The sequence below is a fragment of the Arvicanthis niloticus genome, chromosome 23 (assembly GCF_011762505.2).
Source record: "Arvicanthis niloticus isolate mArvNil1 chromosome 23, mArvNil1.pat.X, whole genome shotgun sequence".
Classification (NCBI taxonomy): domain Eukaryota; kingdom Metazoa; phylum Chordata; class Mammalia; order Rodentia; family Muridae; genus Arvicanthis; species Arvicanthis niloticus.
Window position 1 is genome coordinate 30458833 of NC_133430.1, and position 19890 is coordinate 30478722.

General features: G+C 44.6%; 1 protein-coding gene and 1 pseudogene across 15 annotated transcripts in view; both read right to left on the reverse strand.

The window, feature by feature from the left end:
• Ttll5 (tubulin tyrosine ligase like 5) overlaps positions 1-19890 on the reverse strand; it is a 235626-nt gene that overhangs the window by 85401 nt on the left and 130335 nt on the right. For all 15 annotated transcript variants that reach the window (XM_076921612.1, XM_076921610.1, XM_076921611.1 and 12 more), the window contains one exon: positions 12525-12679. In XM_076921612.1, the coding sequence (XP_076777727.1) occupies positions 12525-12679 (155 nt within the window). The remainder of the gene's footprint in view (positions 1-12524; positions 12680-19890) is intronic.
• Positions 11543-11995, reverse strand: LOC143437146 (large ribosomal subunit protein eL34 pseudogene; annotated as a pseudogene).

Consider the following 19890-nt stretch of genomic DNA (forward strand, 5'->3'; position numbering starts at 1 on the left):
ACGGGGGCCATATAGAGTCAGCAAAGTGCTGAGACAGCATGCCTGGCAGCTGCTGAAACTGAACTTCAAAGCTCTGGCTTCTCTGTAAAGCCATCAGGCAGGACCCCACCCATTCCCCTCCTGGCCACAGCTACCCCGGGAGCCAGTGCACGGAACCACTTCCGCGTGTTTGGCTTCCTTCCCCAGGGCTGGAGCTTTAGAAGCCCTGTCAGAACTGCCAGCAGGGCAGGTGGGGACTGGGGGGAGGCAGAGGAGTGGAAGGGAAGCAAGGCCTCCCCCAGCATCCAGCCATGGACTGCTCAGAGGACAAAGTGCCAAGGCTCTGAAAGCTCTTCCTGTCAGGTGGTCAGCTCCAGACTGGTTAGGTACTAGTAACACAGAAGCACTGCCTTCTGAGATTCCCAAGGCTTTAGAATTCGCCCCTCCCAGAACCACAAATTAGTTCAAGAACAGCATCTGCGGTAAATGGCTAGATCTAAACAAGAGAGGCTCAAGTTTACAGCAGCAGATCCTGAGAGGATAATCAAGACTATACCTTTCTTAGAATTTAATTTCTTTTTAGTTTTCTGACTAGTTTGGGGCTTTTATTAATCTCTGGGTCTGTGCTGCCCAGGATGGAAACCACAAGCTACATGTGTCTTTTGAGCTCTGACTTAAGGCTAATGAGACTCAGAAAGAAATTTACTTTTTTTTTTTTTGAAATAAGGTTTTATATAGCCCAGGTGAGTCTTGATCTAGCTATTTAGTGGAGAGTGACCTTGAACTTAGATTAAGTACCCAGGCATAGCTTGTGACTGCTGTACTGCACAACGCTGGCCTCCTTTAGGGACCCTCTGAGTTTCATCATCACTTGTTGGGGGAGGGGGCTCTACTCAGAGACAAGATACAAAGCATTGGCTGGCCTCCATCCTCCAAATCTTCCACTGTAATGTGGGCAGCGAGGTGAGTGCACAGACCACCATTACACAACGGAGAGAGCACACAGCGGGTTAGGAGCAGAGCTGGGGGCTGGAGAGATGGCTCAGTGGTCAAGGACACATACGGCTCTTTAAGAAGATCCATGTTTAGGTCTCAGCACCCACATTAGGCAGCTTGTAAGAGCCTCTAACTTGAGTTCTAAGAGAGCCACGTCCCTCAGCTGATAATCATATGCATGCATGCAGTCATTCGAATGTACATACCATGTACACAAATAAAAATAAAGTCTTTGTTTTTTTAAAGGGCAGAGGTGTGGTGACCTGACAATATGCATTCCCTCCGCATCAGTCACTCACATAGGGGAGGCCAGAAAGCTTACGCAGCAAAGGGCCAAAGAGAGGAGCACCTATAACCAGAGGCACACATTCAGCAGATGCTACAGCTTCTTGCCAAGAGGCATGAAAGAGGTTGGGAATGAAGGATGCACAAAGATGGCAAGCTACTCAAGTATCTGCTAGAAATGGCTTTTAAGAGTCTTGTAGGATGAGCTGGAGAGATAGCTCAGTAGGCTTAATTCTTGCTTTAAAATAACCATATTTAATAATTCTTTCACCTGATAAAACTTATAGAATAAGTTTGCAATGTGAAATGGCTGAGTGGAATCACTTGACATGCTGTACTCTGCATACATTTAAATTTTACTTGATGAGAATGATTTTAATCTCCTTCTAGCGGTGTTATTAACTACAGTAAGAAGGCAGATAAGACGGCTCACCTCATAAAGGTACTCCGCTTGCTGCCTAACCTGTGGATCTGAGTTCGATGCCTGGAACAGATGGTGGAACTAAGTAGGCAAGAACTAATGCTTACAACTATAACCTACATGCCAGCATGTGTATGCACACACACACACAATAAATAAAATGCACTTAAAAATTAACTAAAGTAACCTTTTTTCATACTTTCAAATACATTTTAAAGATATCATAATGTATTTTGTTTTAAATAAAAAGAAAACAATTATTTTGTCACCAGGCATGGTAGTGTGCACTTTTGATCCTAGCACTTGGGTGGCAGAGGTGAGCAGATTTCTTTGAGTTCCAGGCCAACCTGATTTACACAATGAGACCCTGTAAAAAAAAAAAAAAAAAAAACCTAAACAAGAAAACATCTATTTTTAATTAGGTGTATGTGTGTATCTGCGTGTTGGTGTGTGCAGGTGACTTTAGGTAACTGAAGAGACTGGGAGCAGAGGCAGCTCATCCCTAGAGCTGGAATAACAGGTAGTTGTGAGCTGCCTGGCATAGGTACCAAGAGAGGAGCAGCTTCTCTGCAAGACCAGTGTGCACTTCACCCACTTAGCCTTCTCTCCAGTCCGAATACTACGCCTATTTTTTATTGTACTTTATTATTTTATTAGTGTGTTTGTTGAGACAGAGTCTCACTGTGTAACTCTGGCTGGCCTGGAAACCTGCTTTGTGGACCAGGATGACCTCAAAGACTCACAGAGATCCACTGCTCCTGCGTGCTGGGATTACAGATGAGTGTCCAACCCTCACTGGCTGGTTTTTGCTCCTGTGCAGTGCTGGGACTAAGTGCAGAAAGGAATGAGATACTAAGAAGACAGGCTGGGGCCACAGGGGCAATTGGTCACCTTGGAGATTTGGCCCAAATCAGTCTTTTTGTTTGTTTTTCAGACTGTGGTATGTCAGGTCAATTTTTCCTGAAAATGTGTTTTGATTACACAAATTAACAAGATATTAGTAAACAAAAAAAATATTTAGAATAAATAAAACAGATTAGAAAACCAGCATGGAGAGGTAGGCCGTGCATGCTGGAGCCCAGCACTGCCATGTTATCCCATCACTGGGAAAGCCAGTTCTTTGCTCTCACTTTTCGCCTGAATTTCTCATTTAGCTATGAATGTGGAAGAAAGCAGAATAAGCGATTATCTATACTTCTGAAATTCTCAACTTTTTGGCATCTTAGTTGCGTGAAATAACAAGATCTCTACTTGAATCAGCTTGATTTCAGTCCTTATTCCTCCGGGTCCAGTGTGTTTTCTGACTAACACATTATTTCAAGCAGAAACGTTGTATTTATCCAAACTCGTTCCCATCATGGTCTCTCAGAAATAACCTAGCCCACTGCAGGTCTTTCCCTGCCTTCAATTGTCTTCACAGATCTGCACACTGTTCACAGCCTGGGACTGGATGGAAACTCTTGCTTTCCACCCACTGGTACCTCATCTGTACTATGAAGCACCCTGGTTCCACGTGCTCCCTCTTAATCAACTGCTTTGGATTTTACATGGAAAAAAAAAAAAAAAAGAAAGAAAGAAAAACCCCCAAAAGCCAAAAAGACATATAGTGTTCCCTAGGCCACCTGACCAATCTGTCAACGCTAGCTGAAAGAACAGAATCGTGAATCTTAGCTGTCTGATGATTCATGCACCTCACACAGTCTGGTACCAAGGAAACCCCTTGGTCTCTCAACTCCCATCTACCTTTCTCAAACCAGCTTCCAGCTTTCCACGATGCTTTGGTCAGTTTATTCAACCACCATCAACATTCTTGTCCTTTGAACTCTCACCACTTTGAAATTAGTGCTATTTACCCATATTCTCTTACAGTACTTGCATCAACGATGTCACTAATTTTCCTCCCTAAAGACACATCCTTCAGGGCCTGAACCAGCTCTGGTGTTTAGGAGATAACGGCACTAACAGGGGAAGGCACATTAGTGTACCAACCGTCAGATGACACCATTTTCCCTGATGGAACACTACTCATCACCAGTCTCTCCTTCCCTCTCTCCTCAAGGATTTCCACGTTCTCTGTCTCTTGCTGGAGCTTGTACTTCAAACTCAAGCACTAGGTTTCCTTCTGCCGCCTGGAAGGAATGGTGGCACTAGCAGCACAGCTCAGCTTCGGCCCACTTTCTTTGGTGCCACTCAGCCACAGAAGATAGTTCAAAACCCCTGTCATTATGCATTGGTTACCTCCTTCCAGGGATCTTACCCTGTCATGTCAGAGAGCCTTAACTCTCCCCTGAATTCTTCCACATCACAGTCATATCACTGAGACATACTCATATTTCTCTCTCGTCACAGGATGACAACAAAAACTAAGAACCAGGCCAAACGTCATGTTGATCACTGTCCTGAAGCCTAATTAATACCATCTTAACCTGGTGATTCATCAAAGTTGCAAATCAAGTCTTTGCTGCCCCTGAAGCATACAGACAGTCACATTAGGACCATTCTACTGGGACTTACCATGCATGCTGGGTGGTGAATTTTTAAACCTGAAGTCCTCCCGTACTGCCTCTCATCTGCCACAAGCTTTGCTTATATCTCCTGAAGAACATAAACTCCATACTTAAGTAACTTGCTAAAGTCTAGCTTTTAATTTAATGGTTCATAATCAATATGCGGGCATTCACTTCATAATTAATACGGCCATAAGCCTTAGGACAATGATAGAAAATGCTGCTTTCCCTGTCCAGGTACTGTAGGACAGACACCACACAGTGATGGCTTCAGACTCTGCAGGGGTTCGAAAGGGTGTGGGGCAGGAAATGCTGATCTAAGAGTTTTCTGCTTCTGTCTTGAGGTGAGGGAACTGAGAGCTCCCAAAACAGCACTCCAAACTGCTCTTCACTTCAGCCCCAAGGAGGAGGGCCTGCATGTTTCAGGTGTTAGAAGTCTATGGTCATTAAACCCAGGTGCAAGGAGTTTTTCCTTCGAGCTTCTTCAACTCGAACTCTTGTTTGTTGTTTAAAATGCTGCCACCTTAGCTGAGCTCTCTCAGGAGCAGGCTCCATTAAGAGTCAGGAAAGCTGCCTGGCCTTCCTTCCGAGTGTGCTGAGTCAGTGCTGAGTAAAGCCTTCAGGTGGACCACCAGTCTTTATAGAAGTGAGAGGCAACGACAGCTTTCCCTCCCTGCTGGAGTTCCCCTTCTGCTCTCTCACTTGAAGAGATGCAAAGATAACAGAGGAGATAGTGACAGCGACCTAAGAGAGGAATTAGGCCAGATTAGAAAGGCAGCGACCCGAATGCTGCTTCAGCCTTCTCTACCTATGAGGTCCAGTCAACTTCAGATCACAAAGAGAAAAGTCTGTACTGAACACAAATTTTTCCAAAATGACAAATAATTCTCTATAATGTTAAAATGGCTATTTGAATACATAATATCAGGTGTTACAAGTAATAGGAAGACAAAGCATGTGGGCAGGTATGTGTGAGTTATATGTAGACACCACATCATGTCATATGAAGGACTACAGCACCTGAGGCTTTGGTATCTGCAGGGTCCTGTAACTTCTCGTTTAGTGATGCTGCGGGATGACTAGGGTTTCTCAGTTCTTCTCAGGCACAGGAATCTGCTATTTATGACTCTAAAAACTAAAATAAGCATCAATTTCATTCAGATAGCTAAAACTTTACAAAGTGAAGTTACATGAGATAGGAGTATGTGTCTGTGTGTGTGTGCTCACCCGGTGAGACTGGAGAGCATTTTACTTCCCCCACTGGGTGCAAACTGGAAAAGCTCACAGCGGCAACACACAGCAGTGTGTACTTTATTTCTGACTTGCAGATGAGAAGGAGCTGCTGCTGCTGCTGCTGCTTCTGCTGCTGCTTCTTCTTCTTCTTCCTCCTCCTCCTCCTCTTCTTCCTCCTCTTCCTTTTCCTCTTCTTCTTCTTCTTCTTCTTCTTCTTCTTCTTCTTCTTCTTCTTCTTCTTCTTCTTCTTCTTCTTCTTCTTCTTCTTCTTCCTCCTCCTCCTCCTCCTCCTCCTCCTCCTCCTCCTCTTCCTCCTCTTCCTTTTCCTCTTCTTCTTCTTCCTTCTCCTCCGCCTTCTTCTTCAGAGACCAGGCCCCACATTCCCAAGCACCCTTTGCTCTGGCATGATACCCAGTCAGTAGGAAGGGACATTTTTCTTGTGTTTACCAACATCCCCTCAGCTGCTCTCATGGTGAGTAAGAAACTGACCCCATGACATGTTGGAGCTGCCTGGGTATACACCTATCTCTGAGGAGGTTATATTGTTGAGGCTGAGTGGGTACAGAAATAGGGGAGCTTCAGGGAAATATGCAGAATTTTGCTAGTCCTATGCTGGGGAAGCCTCAGGCTCCGGGGATGGCAGCGTGGAGTTCTCAGGGGATCAAGGTCAGGTAAAGTTTGTTTTATGAGAAAGAAGAAAAGAGAAATAAGTAGTGAAAAATCACTTCTGTAGAGCTCCAACATAAAAGAGCTGTTTTGTTAGCCTGCCCCCCACCCCACCCCCAAGTGGTTTCTTTCTGTGATTGTGCTTTTTGGCTGAAGATTGTTGTTTATATAACAGGATGAAGTACAAAATTATAAGCTCCAAACTCCTCCAGAGAACGGCTGTCCCAAAGCTCGACCCCCAGGATAGATGGAAAATATGAGTGTTTACTGGCTGGAACACTGAGCTGCAGTGGAAACGTCAACATGCAGAAGATAGCAGAGAGGAAGGGCGCAGTGCAGTCTCTGCCCTTCAACAGAGTTTCAGTAGGGCAGTTTCTTCTTAGCCCACCCCCGAGACTGCCTCTGGGTAATCTAGTTCAGGTGCTTCATGGCCGCAGTGGCTATGCTATCTAGACCAGCGCAGGGCAGAGTGCTACAGCAGCGTCTTATCTTGGACAATTCCATTTTAAGGCAGTCTGCCCGAATCATCCCCTACCCGGGCCCCCAACTCAGAGTTATCAAGATCTTATACCTAAACCAGGTATTCTACTATGCTGGCTACTTTCACACATGATTCCACTTAATCTTTAACAACTAACAAGGTATGTATTATTATGCACATTTTAAAAAGATAGGAAGGGCTGGGAATATAGCTCAGTGGGAGAGTGCTTGTCTAGCAATGCATAAGGCTGTAAGCTTAATCTCTATTAACCAACACATACACACACACACACACACACACACACACACACACACACACACACAGAGAGGTTGGGGAAAATAGAAGGTGTAGCTAACTTGTCCAAGGCTACAGACTCACTTGAGAAAATCAAGGGCTGTCATACCCTTGGGTTGTCTCCCTCTCTGTTGCCATACATCTTGACTGCAGGGATTGCAGGCCCATTTCCTATAAAGTTGGCAGCTTTGGTTATTGAAAAGCTTCTGTGGAACACAGACCTCTCTTTTTAAATCTTTGCACAGATTTTTCATACTTTTTTTTTATAAAGTGTTCTTAAAAACACACAATTTTGTAGTTCTCATTTTATGTGTACCATTAGGTTATTAAGTACATTCACATTATTCTACAATAGATCCTAGAATATTCTCATTTTACAAGGCTGAAATTCTGTACCTACTAAACACTGACTGACACTTCCTCTCCTCTTGCCCAGCCTTGGCAACCACATGCATTCTATCTCTGTGGCCCTGGGTGCTTTAGAGAGTGCATATGTTTGTCCCTTTGTGATGGGCTCATCTCAGTGCTCCAGCTAAAGGTTCTGCCATTCTGTAGCAATAATGTGTGAGAGCACTGAAGTCTGACCCATTCTTCATTCTCTTTCCAATTGCCTGTGCCATAAAACACAGTTCCCCGCTATGTGCTGTCTGGCATGGCTCTCTAACCGTTTCATGTGTATATAATCTTTTCATACCAGACGTTAACTTCTTGGTGATCAAACAGCATGGATTACTTATCTTTTAATCCCTACCTACCTGCAAGCCCTCTACTGAGTACATGGACCACACAGTCTGGAGATCAGCAGCTACTCTGTGTTACTTGACTCTCCACCCTGGCACATAGCACAATGCCTGACATAGGAAATGTGCAGGAAATACCGTGGAAAGTAATGAACACACCAAATGCTGCTGACCAAGGACTGAGAACAAAAAGATGTTAAGTCAGAGACCTGACTCTCCAGCACTATCTGGGAGAAGTAAATTAAACAAATGGAGAAAAATATTAGCTGAACTGGAATCAGATTCGTTGAAAAACTTATTCTAAACATTACACACAGCAGGATACCAGGCTCTTTCTGATTGGTTACTGAAGAAGAGGACAGAAAAGAGGAGTAACAAAGACTGTCCTGAATTGCCAGGATTCCCATTCTTTGGTAGAATGCCAAGCTTGGAGATGGAAGCACTTACGTGGGAGTTAGGGCTGGCTGGGCTGAGCATCCCATGCCCACAATATCTTGTCCCATCACAAGGAAGAATAAACGCTGATTGTATTCTGTCAGCTCTCCTAACCTTAACATCGAGGAACAGGCAAATCCCCAGGATGTGTGTGTACGTGTGTGTGAAAAAGCCAGAGATGGATAAAAATAATTCAATGACAAATGCTGGAAAAACACACAAAGGGGCAGAAACATTCGTGGGATTCCCTGACAGCTCGACCCACAAGGAAGGGCTGGTCTGGAAAAAACAGGGCCTCAGGTTCCTGCCAAGCTGTCTGAGGCCCTGTCCTTCCCAAATCACTCCAAGCAGCAGCCAAGACTTCATAGTAACCCTTCCAGGTCTCACACAAGGACTCACAAAGAGAAAACCACCCCGAGCCCACCAGGTGCTCCTCACCTAGAAAGTCTCCCTGGTGATGTATGTGGTCCAGCTCCATGGAAGGCGGGCAGTAGAGAGGAGAGAGACTTGCACACCTGCTCTCAGCCTCAAATGGTTTCCTCTGTGCCCAGAAAACAGAGAATGGAAAGCCCAACCTTGCTCACTAGCTGGGGAAAATCCAAAACAGCCAGGTTCTAACATCTAGAGACCAGAGACAAGGCCTGAGGAAAAGGTCATAAACATGTGGTACCTGCATCCCAGAGTCCTTCCTGTTGGGTAATTCCACACTGGCCTTGCTTGAGGCATGCCTCAGGCTTATACACATGTGACTGTATTTGGCCCTAACAAGTCTCTCTTCTGGAGAATGGCCTGCAATTAATCTCACTTATTACCTCTGAAAAGTAACAACAGAGGAATGGCGGGCCAAGTCCAACTCCAGAGTGTCTAGGGAACTGCAAGCTGCATGGCCAGGTCTCAGACTGTCTGGGCAAGCTGTGGCTCTTTGCCTTACTCTCCCACAACAAAGCCTGAGCAGGGACTCCAGACAGACCAAAGGAACCAGGGGATTTGAGGCACTGGACTGAGCTCACACTGACCCAATGGGAGACGACAGCCCCGAGGCTACATTTGGAGCAGTTTCCAACAGCAAGGGAAGAATAAGGTTGTCTGGTGAAAACTTGTGCGATCCATAAAATGGAGAACAATAGCAACAGGAGGAAATGAGGAGTAACACTATCTGCAAGTCCTCGTGAGTCACCGGTTACTCATTCCTGTGGCTACCAAGTCTCCGAGTTCTCCGGCATCCTGATGAAAGTACAGCCAGCACCAGGAGTCTCTTTACATCTTAGCTTTGTTGGGCAGCCTAGTTTACTGAGTTAGCAGACTATCAGCCTGGAATCTACTGCTGCCATCACAGAAACTAGTGAAAGTACCTGGTATTTACTTAGCCTCCACTTCCAAGCAGATCAAAGGCAATCCAAAAGCTCTCACAACAGACCAGTTTATATGTAAGTATGCGTACCCTATACAAAGATTAAATAAATAGCTTAGGGTCTCTTAGTGTCAAAAGCAGTAATAAAACTCACATCTCTAAGCTACAATTCCCAACTTCATTCAGCTTAGTCACTTCTTACTACAGAGGAGGAACAAAAGACTAAGTCAATATCCAAAAATACCCTCTTCACAAGGACTTACCATGTGAAAATGGAAATCAGGACTCGACTGAACAGAATGTCTCTGGCTTGGACCACAGCACAGCCCAAACTGGCACCTCAGAACTCACTTAGCACTGCACTTGGGTGGCTGCTCCCAGAGTTCTATAAGGAACTGGACTACCCAAGTTGAGTCCCAAGCTGTCCTAGCAACCAGAAGATACCTGGGAGCCACAGAAGATGTCCCAAGGGTCCTTAGACTGCACTGAAGCCTGGCAACAGGCTTTATGCTTAACTAGAAGCTAGGAGAGCTGTCGTAGACAGTTACGTCAGGAGGGAAAGCTCAGTGAACTCCACGGGGGTGCACCCTGGTTCCAGAGGCGCAGGGTTCCGAGTCTGGCCGGGAGAAGGTCGAAGGACATTAGGCCTTGGCTCTGACTTGGACATACCGTATCATCTTCCCTCTTATTTCTACCAGGTGCTATCAAGGGAAACGTCTTTAGCCAGCTGGAGCTTTATTAAAGCCACCCCTACCAAATATGTGAAGTGCTACAAACTCTGCCTCAAATGTGTCTTCTGACACCTTGTTTATAGTAAGAAAGTACCTGTGGCTGTCATCCACATAGACTGGCAGAGACTGTGGCACAGTGTTCCACAGGATTGCTGGCTCTGCTGTGGTGTGAAAATAGAATACTTGCAAACATTTGCAAGGTGAACGAAGCTCTTAAGTATAAACAGCCTCCTTTTTTTGCCTTTTGTTTCAGGAATGTGGTTACTCTGTAGACTGTCCATCAGACAACAGACTTTTCCTGTGGGGAGGACTTTGTGGAGAGCACCCAGCCTTAAAGTTGCTGCAGCCTTGTCTTCAGAGTTGGTTCTTCTGATCCCAACCACAATGACTATGGGAATATGAGACACCATTCCAGGGCATGATGCAATATGCTTAGGTTTATGTCACTTCCGGGGCATGGTTTCTGGTTCCAAAATTAGCTCCTTAAACACTAATTCTGACACCAACAGCAACTTCAACAGTTACGTAGCTCCTCCCTCCCCAGGTCTTTCGCCTTCCTTCTTAAACTTCTAGCAAGTAGCACAGAAGAGACGGCAGCTGAGATGACTGGCATGGGGGTGCAGGAAGTTGGGGCTCACACACTGGGATAGACACCTGACAGCTTCATTTCAAGGGAAGAGGATCCCTGTGGGCAGAAGGCTTTGCTTACGCTGATAATCACACCTCCATTGCTCAATGACTAAGGGACTGCCATCGTTGACTCTACACTTATACATACAACAGCACTTCAAACAGTGCTAAGAAATGGATCATCTATATTACAATTTGTCATTGTCCCAATATTGTTCTTTTAAAAAGTTTTTAGATAGGTGCGGTGGCACATGCCTTCAATCCCAGCACCCAGGAGGCAGGGGCAGGTGGATATCTCTGAGTTCCAGGCCAGTCAAAACCAAGATAACTAACTTGATTAGTTGGATGGGTAGGGAGGTGGGGAGGAATTGGGGGTGGGGGCTGGGGATGAATATGAAAAAAAGCTAATAAAATGGGAGGAAACACAAAACAAAGTAACAAAACCATTTCAACTATTATTGTGTGTGTCTGTGTGTGCACACGCCATGGTACCCATGTTGAGCTAGGGGACAACATTCAGGAATGGCTTTCCTCCTGCAGTGGGCCTGTAGATTGAGATCAGGTGCTTTGGCCTGTGAGGCAAGCACAGTTCCCAAACATTTTGTGTCAGGCTGAGGCTTTAGTACCAAGAATTCCTTCACTGCCTTTTAGGATACTGCCACAGAACCAGGTATTTCGTATTTAGGAACCTATTTTGTGTTCTCTCTCTCTCTCTCTCTCTCTCTCTCTCTCTCTCTCTCTCTCTCTCTCTCTGACCAAACCTTGACTTTTATTACTTTAAAAAGCTGCATAATTATTTCACTTTGCAACTCTGTGCTTGTGCCTTCAACACTTTCACAATGATTTTCTGCTCCTCAGTAAGGAAAGCCCGCTTGATTCTGTCAGGGGCACGCTTGGCACACAGGGAGGCACCTTAGGCCCTGCTGACGTGCTGCTTTGTCTCAATCTCAGAAGGACTTTGGGTCTCATAGCACAAACCCCTCGAAGTCTGCCTGGGCACAACACAAACTGATTTAGGTGCTTTCCCAACTTTCTTGGTATAAAGGTAAATAATCCTGTTGCCAGGGGTTCGAGACAGCCTAGTTTGTTAGAGGCTGTACTGTAGGAAAGCTTACGTCCAACGCTGGACCACTCTGAGCAGACGTCTCTCTAAGCACTGCCCCCGGAAGAGGGAAAAAACATGTTTTTTTTTTTCTTTTTAAATTTTCCCCCATACAGGGATTGTTAAAATATAAAAAGAGACCATTATTCAACATAGTGCTTTCTTCCTCAACTCAGAGCTTGCTTTATGTCCAGAATCATTTGGATTTTATTCCCTACCACTTTTTTCAAGTACATAAAGGAAATACCTTCCCACTCCTCAAATCAACGTATTAGAGGAAGCCGTAGGCACTTAATTATGTAAACTGGCTTTTGAAAACCTAAGAAACAAATGCCCTTCCAAAGCAGAGTCCAAAGTACCAAAAGCACATTGCAGTATGGATGTAAAGAAAGAACCAGAGGCAAGCATGAAGGTAAAACTTAGACATCTACCACAAGTGAGGAGAGACACAGCGATTCTTCTAACTATCAGGAATTTCCCTCTCATGAAAACAACCTTACAAATTAAACTAGGCCTTTTGGCTCAGCGCTAGAGGATGTGGACAGGCAAAGAAAAGTCAGCTGCGTGCTAGACTCCACTCAGCTCTCTGTGGCACCATCACACTCAGGACGCAGCGCAGGCAGGTCAGTCCTGTGAACCCCAAATGCTAGCCCCAGGCCCTTCACTCACTCACCTGCTTCCAGGAGGGCTGGAGTGGTTCTCAGGAGTGTGGAGGTCTGACTGTATAGACCACGTCGGGCCACTAGGACTGATGACAGGCCGAAGGGTAGGGGGGGTTGATGTACTGCTTCTGTTTATGACACTGCTGGCCAAATTCAGGTTTGTCACCTAGAAATGAGTGGACAGAAAGAACTTGATTTCACAGAGTTTTAGAAAAGTATCATGAGAAACATATGGGAGCAATCACAGTCTGAGAGGTGCTGACTCATCCGGGCTGAGAACAGTGGCTGAGACAAAGGCACAGATTGGCTTCTGTGCGAGGAAAGCAGAGGTGGAGAATGGGCAGTCTGAGAGTTAGATGAAGCAAGCACTCATTCTGCCCCTACTCTCAGGATGGCACAGGGCTGAGCCAGGCAACGTTCAAACCAGACAGCCTTCTTTCCTCATTTGGAGGCTCTAAATGCTCAACAAGCCTGAGTTGTAGATAATTGCTTATTGCAATTATACGAGGAACCCAATCACTTAGAAAAACCTGACAGTCTATTAACATGGATATTAACATTCATAAATAATTTAAACAAGGATGGAATGTGAGCAGCCAATTGAACATTTAAAACTGGTTGTTTTCTTTATTCTTTCTTTCTTTCTTTCTTTCTTTCTTTCTTTCTTTCTTTCTTTCTTTCTTTCTTTCTTTTTTTTTGGTTTTTCAAGACAGGGTTTCTCTGTATAGCCCTGGCTGTCCTGGAACTCACTCTGTAGACCAGACTGGCCTCAAACTCAGAAATCTGCCTGCCTCTGCCTCCCAAGTGCTGGGATTAAAGGCGTGCGCCGCCCGAAAACTGGTTGTTTTCATCTGTGAGAATTATTTCTTTAAAAATGTAAAATGATGCCGGGCGGTGGTGGCGCATGCCTTTAATCCCAGCACTTGGGAGGCAGAGGCAGGCGGATTTCTGAGTTTGAGGCCAGCCTGGTCTACAGAGTGAGTTCCAGGACAGCCAGGGCTACACAGAGAAACCCTGTCTCAAAAAACCAAAAAAAAAAAAAAAAAGTAAAATTACAAAGGGATTGTAAGACAAATCCGTTACAATGTTATATAATAAAACGTATCCAACAGGGGTAGATTACAGGTGCTCAGACTACTTCTGTGACTGCTAGGTGAGAGAATATTTCCTGAAATCAATTTAGCAAAGTTACTCAGGTATACTACCTACAACACTGTACACTCACTCTGATGTATACTTCTAGACCAATTCAAAGAATGCAGCAGGCAGCAATGACAGTGACATTACAACAGCAGCTAATATTTGTTAGACTCAAGGAAGAACCATGCTTTGTAGGAATTCGTCCATTCCACACTCTCATGCAAACTCCGAGCCTGGTAATCAGTGCAGCAATGGCACTAGTCCGCAGTTCGCACAGCAGGAAAGGGTGAGGATTGCGGAGAGGCCTCGAGGTAAGTAGGGAAGCAGACCTAGGGTTCAAGCACCGGAGCACTGAGGTCCAGCTCATACCACACACTATGGAGAACACGTACTTAAAAGCAAGCATTGTTTTTAACAGTGAAATAGGAGAAGGTATAAATGGCTAACAAGATGGTTCCATTTTGTTCTACCCACATAAGAGAATATTGTTTATTCATTTTTTCCCAGAAACACTTGAACTAGGAACATGATGCTAACTCAAGGGGGAAAAAAACTCTAATAAAAAAAATCACAATGTAAATCTTAAACATAAAATAGACATGTGGATAAACTTCTCAAAAGCTGAAAAGAAAAATCCAGAATGCATAGCATCTACTTCAGCACTGTGATGCCATTGTTTTCTGTGCTTCTGAGTATTCTCCGTATTGCTCTATTATTTAAGGAGTCAGACATCTTTTCGAAGGTATCAGGATGGCTGCAGTGGGAAGGTGCTCAGTGTAAACACCCCCCCCCCCCCCGCAATGACAGCAGACAAGAGGAAAGGAAGAGATGGGGGGGAACCCTTCAGAACAGGGGCACGGCGAGGGGCACAGAAGACCCAGTGCTGAGTGCAGGGCTTCTGTGTGCAAACTGCCAGAACAGTGTTTGAGATCATCAGGCAAGAGAAGCAGACTTACGGGAAACTCTCTCCTATAAAACACCCAAAGGTACCTAAATAACCTTAATATTTACACAGGAAAGAATTCTAAATCTTAAAATGATCTGGGATCATGAAAACAAAGTCCTTTCTAGCAATCGTGTAGCGTTTCCTCCCCAGTGATAGAGTTCTAAGTGAAAACAGCCCAAGCCAGTGTCTTCTCACCAATGACTTAAATACTTTTCTTGGACAGAAAGCTGTTTTCCATAGATTTGGAGCAGTCTCTGATGACTGTGAGGCTGGTGCATGAGGCACTGTGGTTCTGTTCTCCAGAGTGGGTCAGGCTTTAGAAGAGGCCTCAGGAACCATGATTTTTTACTCCTGTTCTGCTGTCCACACGCACCAGGATCAGAGGGAAGGTGTGGGCTAATGCACACAGAAGAGAATGCTGAAGTTAGGCCAGTCTTCTTCTTCTCTAGGCCAGTCTCTTTGATGTACCCCTTCCTACTTCTTCCTATAGCCTATAGGGAGCAAGGGCCAGATTCTGTGACAGTGAGACACTGACTCCAGCAGGACTGGAGGATATATTCCTGACTCACACAGACTTCACTCATGTCTGATCTGTTAAACATCAGGCATTTTAGACTATTTTAACATGATCTTGTAGGCTGTAGAAATACCACAATGTGAGCAAAGTCACTGTGATAAGTAAGAGTTGTACTGAAAAACTGCTTCAGTGGTTAAGAGTGTTTGCTGCTCCTCTAGAGGACCAGGGTTCAGTGCTTACCACCCATGGTCTGATGGCAGAAAATACCTGTAACTCCAGCTCCAGGGACTCCAATGCCCTCTGCTGGTCTCTGTAGCTACACAGCCACAGACATACACATTAAAAAAAAAAAAAAAAAAAAAAAAAAAAAAAAAAAAAAAAAAGTTATACCAAATCATAACAAAGGGGGCTTAACAGTTTATAGTAGCTAAGCAATAGATTAAAGTCTCCGGTTTGCCATGTTTAGCACAAAGGGCAGAATCTGGAGAATCGAGTGTGCAAAGGGGAGGACAGAATGGGTTTGACAGGTTTGATAATCAATTCATTGGCATAGCAGTCCCTGATTCAAACGCCAGTGTTTATACCATCCCAGCAAACATGTGCCTACTGAGTACTCTGTGTGCCCTGGACTGCCATCCTCCCATCACCTCATGTAACCCTGGGTAACACTCTTATGCCTATCTTACCAAAGGAGACAAATGTCTTAAAGAGCTAAACGGGTACACAAATGCCGTATACCTAAGTGGTGTCAAGGCCAAGGTGAGAAGTGTTGGCCTTGCTCCAAGTGCATGTGCATGCTCTCCCTAGACAGCACTGCTTACCATCTGAGTGGTGCCAGGCACTGTGGATGTGACAGTTCACTCACACTTTACCCATGACTCACAGAGGAAGACACTGTTTCACAGAGAAGAAAACTCAGGCTCAGAGAGTCTACTGCGATGCTTTACCCAAAGCCATGCAATCCTGCTTACTCTTAACTATTAGAAAACACTTTTAAACACCATCATTCAGAAAGCAACAGCAGCTCTTCCATCTTTTAAACTTTATTTTACATGTTTACTCTTCCTCAGAGGACATTAAAGAAGTAAGAAGAAAAACTAAACTCGGTCAGTTTTATTTTGTCCCAAGTAGAGTAGAAGATGGCAGGAGCATGCAAGCAACTCTGAGCAGCTGCTGGCTCTTGAGTCAGTCAATAGCCATTCCTTATTTTCTGGAAGAACCAAGAAATGGCAGCCACTGTGATTTCTTTATACAAAAAGGCGGAGCACTGTTGATTTATTTTGAGTCAGTGATGGTCAGAGCAGAGATGAGAATGCTCGCCAGTCTCAGGACTCTTTCTTACCTCTTCCCCATCTTCACCAAGTGGTAATAGCCCTGTCCTTGCTTTCAATATATTCTCAGCCTTGTCCTGTCTAGAAGTCTTTTAACACGTGCACCACAGCCCCTACTCCAGCCCTTGCCTCTGACATCTGTTTTGCATTGACTTACATTGCCAGTCAATGAACTGACCTTTCTTTTTTTAAACCATTCTTAGGTATACCCACATAATTTGCATCTTAATCACACTGTAATAGAATGATGTAATACAGTTATAAACAAGAAAAAGGGAAAATTTTCAGGTCATTCTTGTTTTCTAGCTTTGCTCTACAGAACATTATCTAGCAGAACGCCCCCCCCCCCCCCCCCAATATCACCAAAATGCTGATGAACTGATAACCTGCACTGTCCACTGGGCAGAGCCACTAGGCACATAGAACTATTACATATTTGAAATGTGGCTGAGAAACTAGATTTTAAACTTTAATTTTAAAATGCAATTAGCTAGTGGCTAATTTACTGGCAAGCACATCTTGACTATCTCTATAGACAAATATGTATACTGGATAAATTACGACACACAAACTATCCCGGTCCTCTTCTAGCCTCTTGGTCTTTTCTATAATGGGCAGAAGAAATCCCTGGACTACTATGGACCCAAGCATCCTTTTTTGGCCCCAGTACTACCTCACTTTCACTAGGAAAGGCAGATCTAGCACTGGGTGAGTCCATAGGCTGATGAGGTCTCAGCATTGAGAAGATAACGATGGGTGTCAGCACACTGCATCTGCTTCTCCCTCCACCGGCCCTTCCCCAGCTCTGACCAGAGGAGAGAGTAAGAAAGGGTACTGTGTGTATGAGATATGTAGCCATAATAAACATTTTATTGCTAAAGAAGTTTTTCAAAGGACAGTCTTAGCTTATGATATATAAAAATGTAGCAAACACTTGTCTTTTTTTTTTTTTTTTTTTGTTAAAGGAGAGGTCACAGTCATTGGGCTAGCTGGCTTCCCTGGGCTAATGCACACTACTAAATGTTACTAGAATACATGCTACCAAACCTGTCTAGCTGAGAATCATGACATTGGCCACAAATGGGTCTAGAGGGCAGACAGGGCAGTTTAAAAACCATTTTTAATGAAAGAAACTGTGACTCAAAGAACATGACCATGTTAAGAGAGCTGGCCCAGCAATTAAGAGCACTGGCTGCTCTTCCAGACAACTGGGGATGGATTCCCAGCATCCACATGGTGTCTGTCTCCGAACATTCTGTTAAATCCAGTCCCAGGGAATCTAAAGCCCTCTTCTGGCCTCTTTGGGCACTGCACACACATGGTCCATGAATACTGGAAGGCAAAACACCCATACCCATCAAAAAATTAAAAATAAATTATAAAAAAAAGAATGTGCTCAATTCATGATGAACACTCACATGTTTTTAAAGATCTATTACATTTTATGTGTTTGAATGTTTTGCCTGCATGTATGCATGTGTATCATGTGGCCATGGAAGTTAGAAGGTGTTGGCTTGCCTGGAACTGGAGTTACAAATAGTTATGAGCTACCATGTAGATGCTGGGAACTCAGGCCTTCTGCAATAGCTGTCAGTGCTTTTAACCACAAGCCATCTCTCCAGTATCGTTATCTTTGTACATCTTTTCATACAATGTCAGCACAGCAGTCTAAGAGGAGTCATGTGCGTCTGTATGTGCACATCTGAGCTGTCCTGCCATAGATACAATGTCATCACTTTTCAGTTCCCACTAACTGTCAGCAATGACGATGAAACCACAGGTGCCTAACAATCACTGAATTTATTCAACAGCTCCTTGGAGGTACTGTGCTCAGCACACTATGTGTGAACTAATTTATTCTTAAAGACAGAGAAACTGAAACTGAGGTTGAGAGGTAAAATAACCGCTCAGAGTGGCCCTTAAATTCAATTCCTAGACTTCCTAAGGCAAAAATTCCCAATCTTGTGATTTCACCCATGTGTCAGCATTTGCGCCTCTGCCTCACTTCCCACAGCTTTAGTCTGTGGAGTGGCAGCGCATGAACTCCTGGACACCTGATGCCATGTAGAACAGTCCAGCCCTGCAAACCCCAGTCTGCATTTAACAGATTCCACAGAGAGTTGACTTGCCTTGTAGGTTTGAAAATCACTTTTTAGAGATGGTAGAGAACAAAAGGCAAGGACAGGAGAGGGAACGCACACTGCTTTCTCTCCTCCACAAAGCTAAGGGGACTTTCCACAGACTTGTGGAAGAAACGCCTTGGAGGAAGTGAGACAGAAAACAAGGGGGCAAGGAAGAAGGGGAAATAATTCCAGGAGGGACACTCAGGGTTCACAGTTTCTTGGTGTTCAGGTGCTCAAACTTTAAAAGTATGCTGAGGATCCAAATGCTTACAAAACATTTCAGAACAAACTTGAGAAAAGTCAAAGACTACTTGATATTCTTCTGTTATTAAAAAGCAGTATTTAAACCTAAAACCCATCATTACCTATGCGTCCATTCCTGCCGCCTTCTGGCTGATTAGCTAAGTGAGCAATTGCCTGTGGGAAATCTGGTCACCAAATCCTACCTCCATCTGAGCCTTGGGGCCTGCTTGGCAGATGTTTCTCCCTTGCTCCTTCCCTCCTCCTTGGCTCCCACTCTTGCAGCAGCTAATCCAGATGTTCTATACCATTCCCTGTCTCACGTTCACTGCCACGGTGACCTCAGTGAATTTCTCCTTTTAGTACCAAACATTATTTATTTTAGAGTCAGCCTTCCGAATAAGGCAGGTGAGCAAATATCTGAATGTGTGGGGTAAGGACACATTGCATGCATTCCATCTAGACAGGTGTTTAAATTACAGCAGGAATAAATACAGGTGATGGATTGGAGAGAGGGGAGGAGAAACAGAGGAGGCAGCCAATTTCCGGTGCCTGGCTGCCCAAGTGTTACTGCTTGTTACTGCTATCTGCTAAAGGTAGCACAGATGCCAGTACTATAATTAAAATACCATGGAACTGCCCTGATGGATTCCCAGAAAACAACCCCAGCCACTCAGATACATAGTCTTACAGCATGCAGAAGGGCTGCCTGGGGACAGACCTAACTAGATCTCCCTGGCTGAAGTCGCACACGGTCCTGCATGCCCAAGAGAACTTTATACCTCAAATATAATTCAACAAAGAATCGCCATATTATCTATGAGAAGCAAGGCCATGGTAAGAATGGCAAGGCACAAAGAGAAACATAGCTTCTGTCCCACCCTCAAGCCACATGGGATTTGACCATCTAAAACTCAAGATAGAATAGTATTTGAGATCTCCCAAACATGGCAATACTAAGACAATTCAAAGGCATGTGGGCTGCCTAAGAAGAGGACGAACACCGAGAACAGCAGAGAAGCAGGGAGAGATATCTGAGATTCTGAGATTCACATGTTTGACTTGGTTCATGTTTCCCAG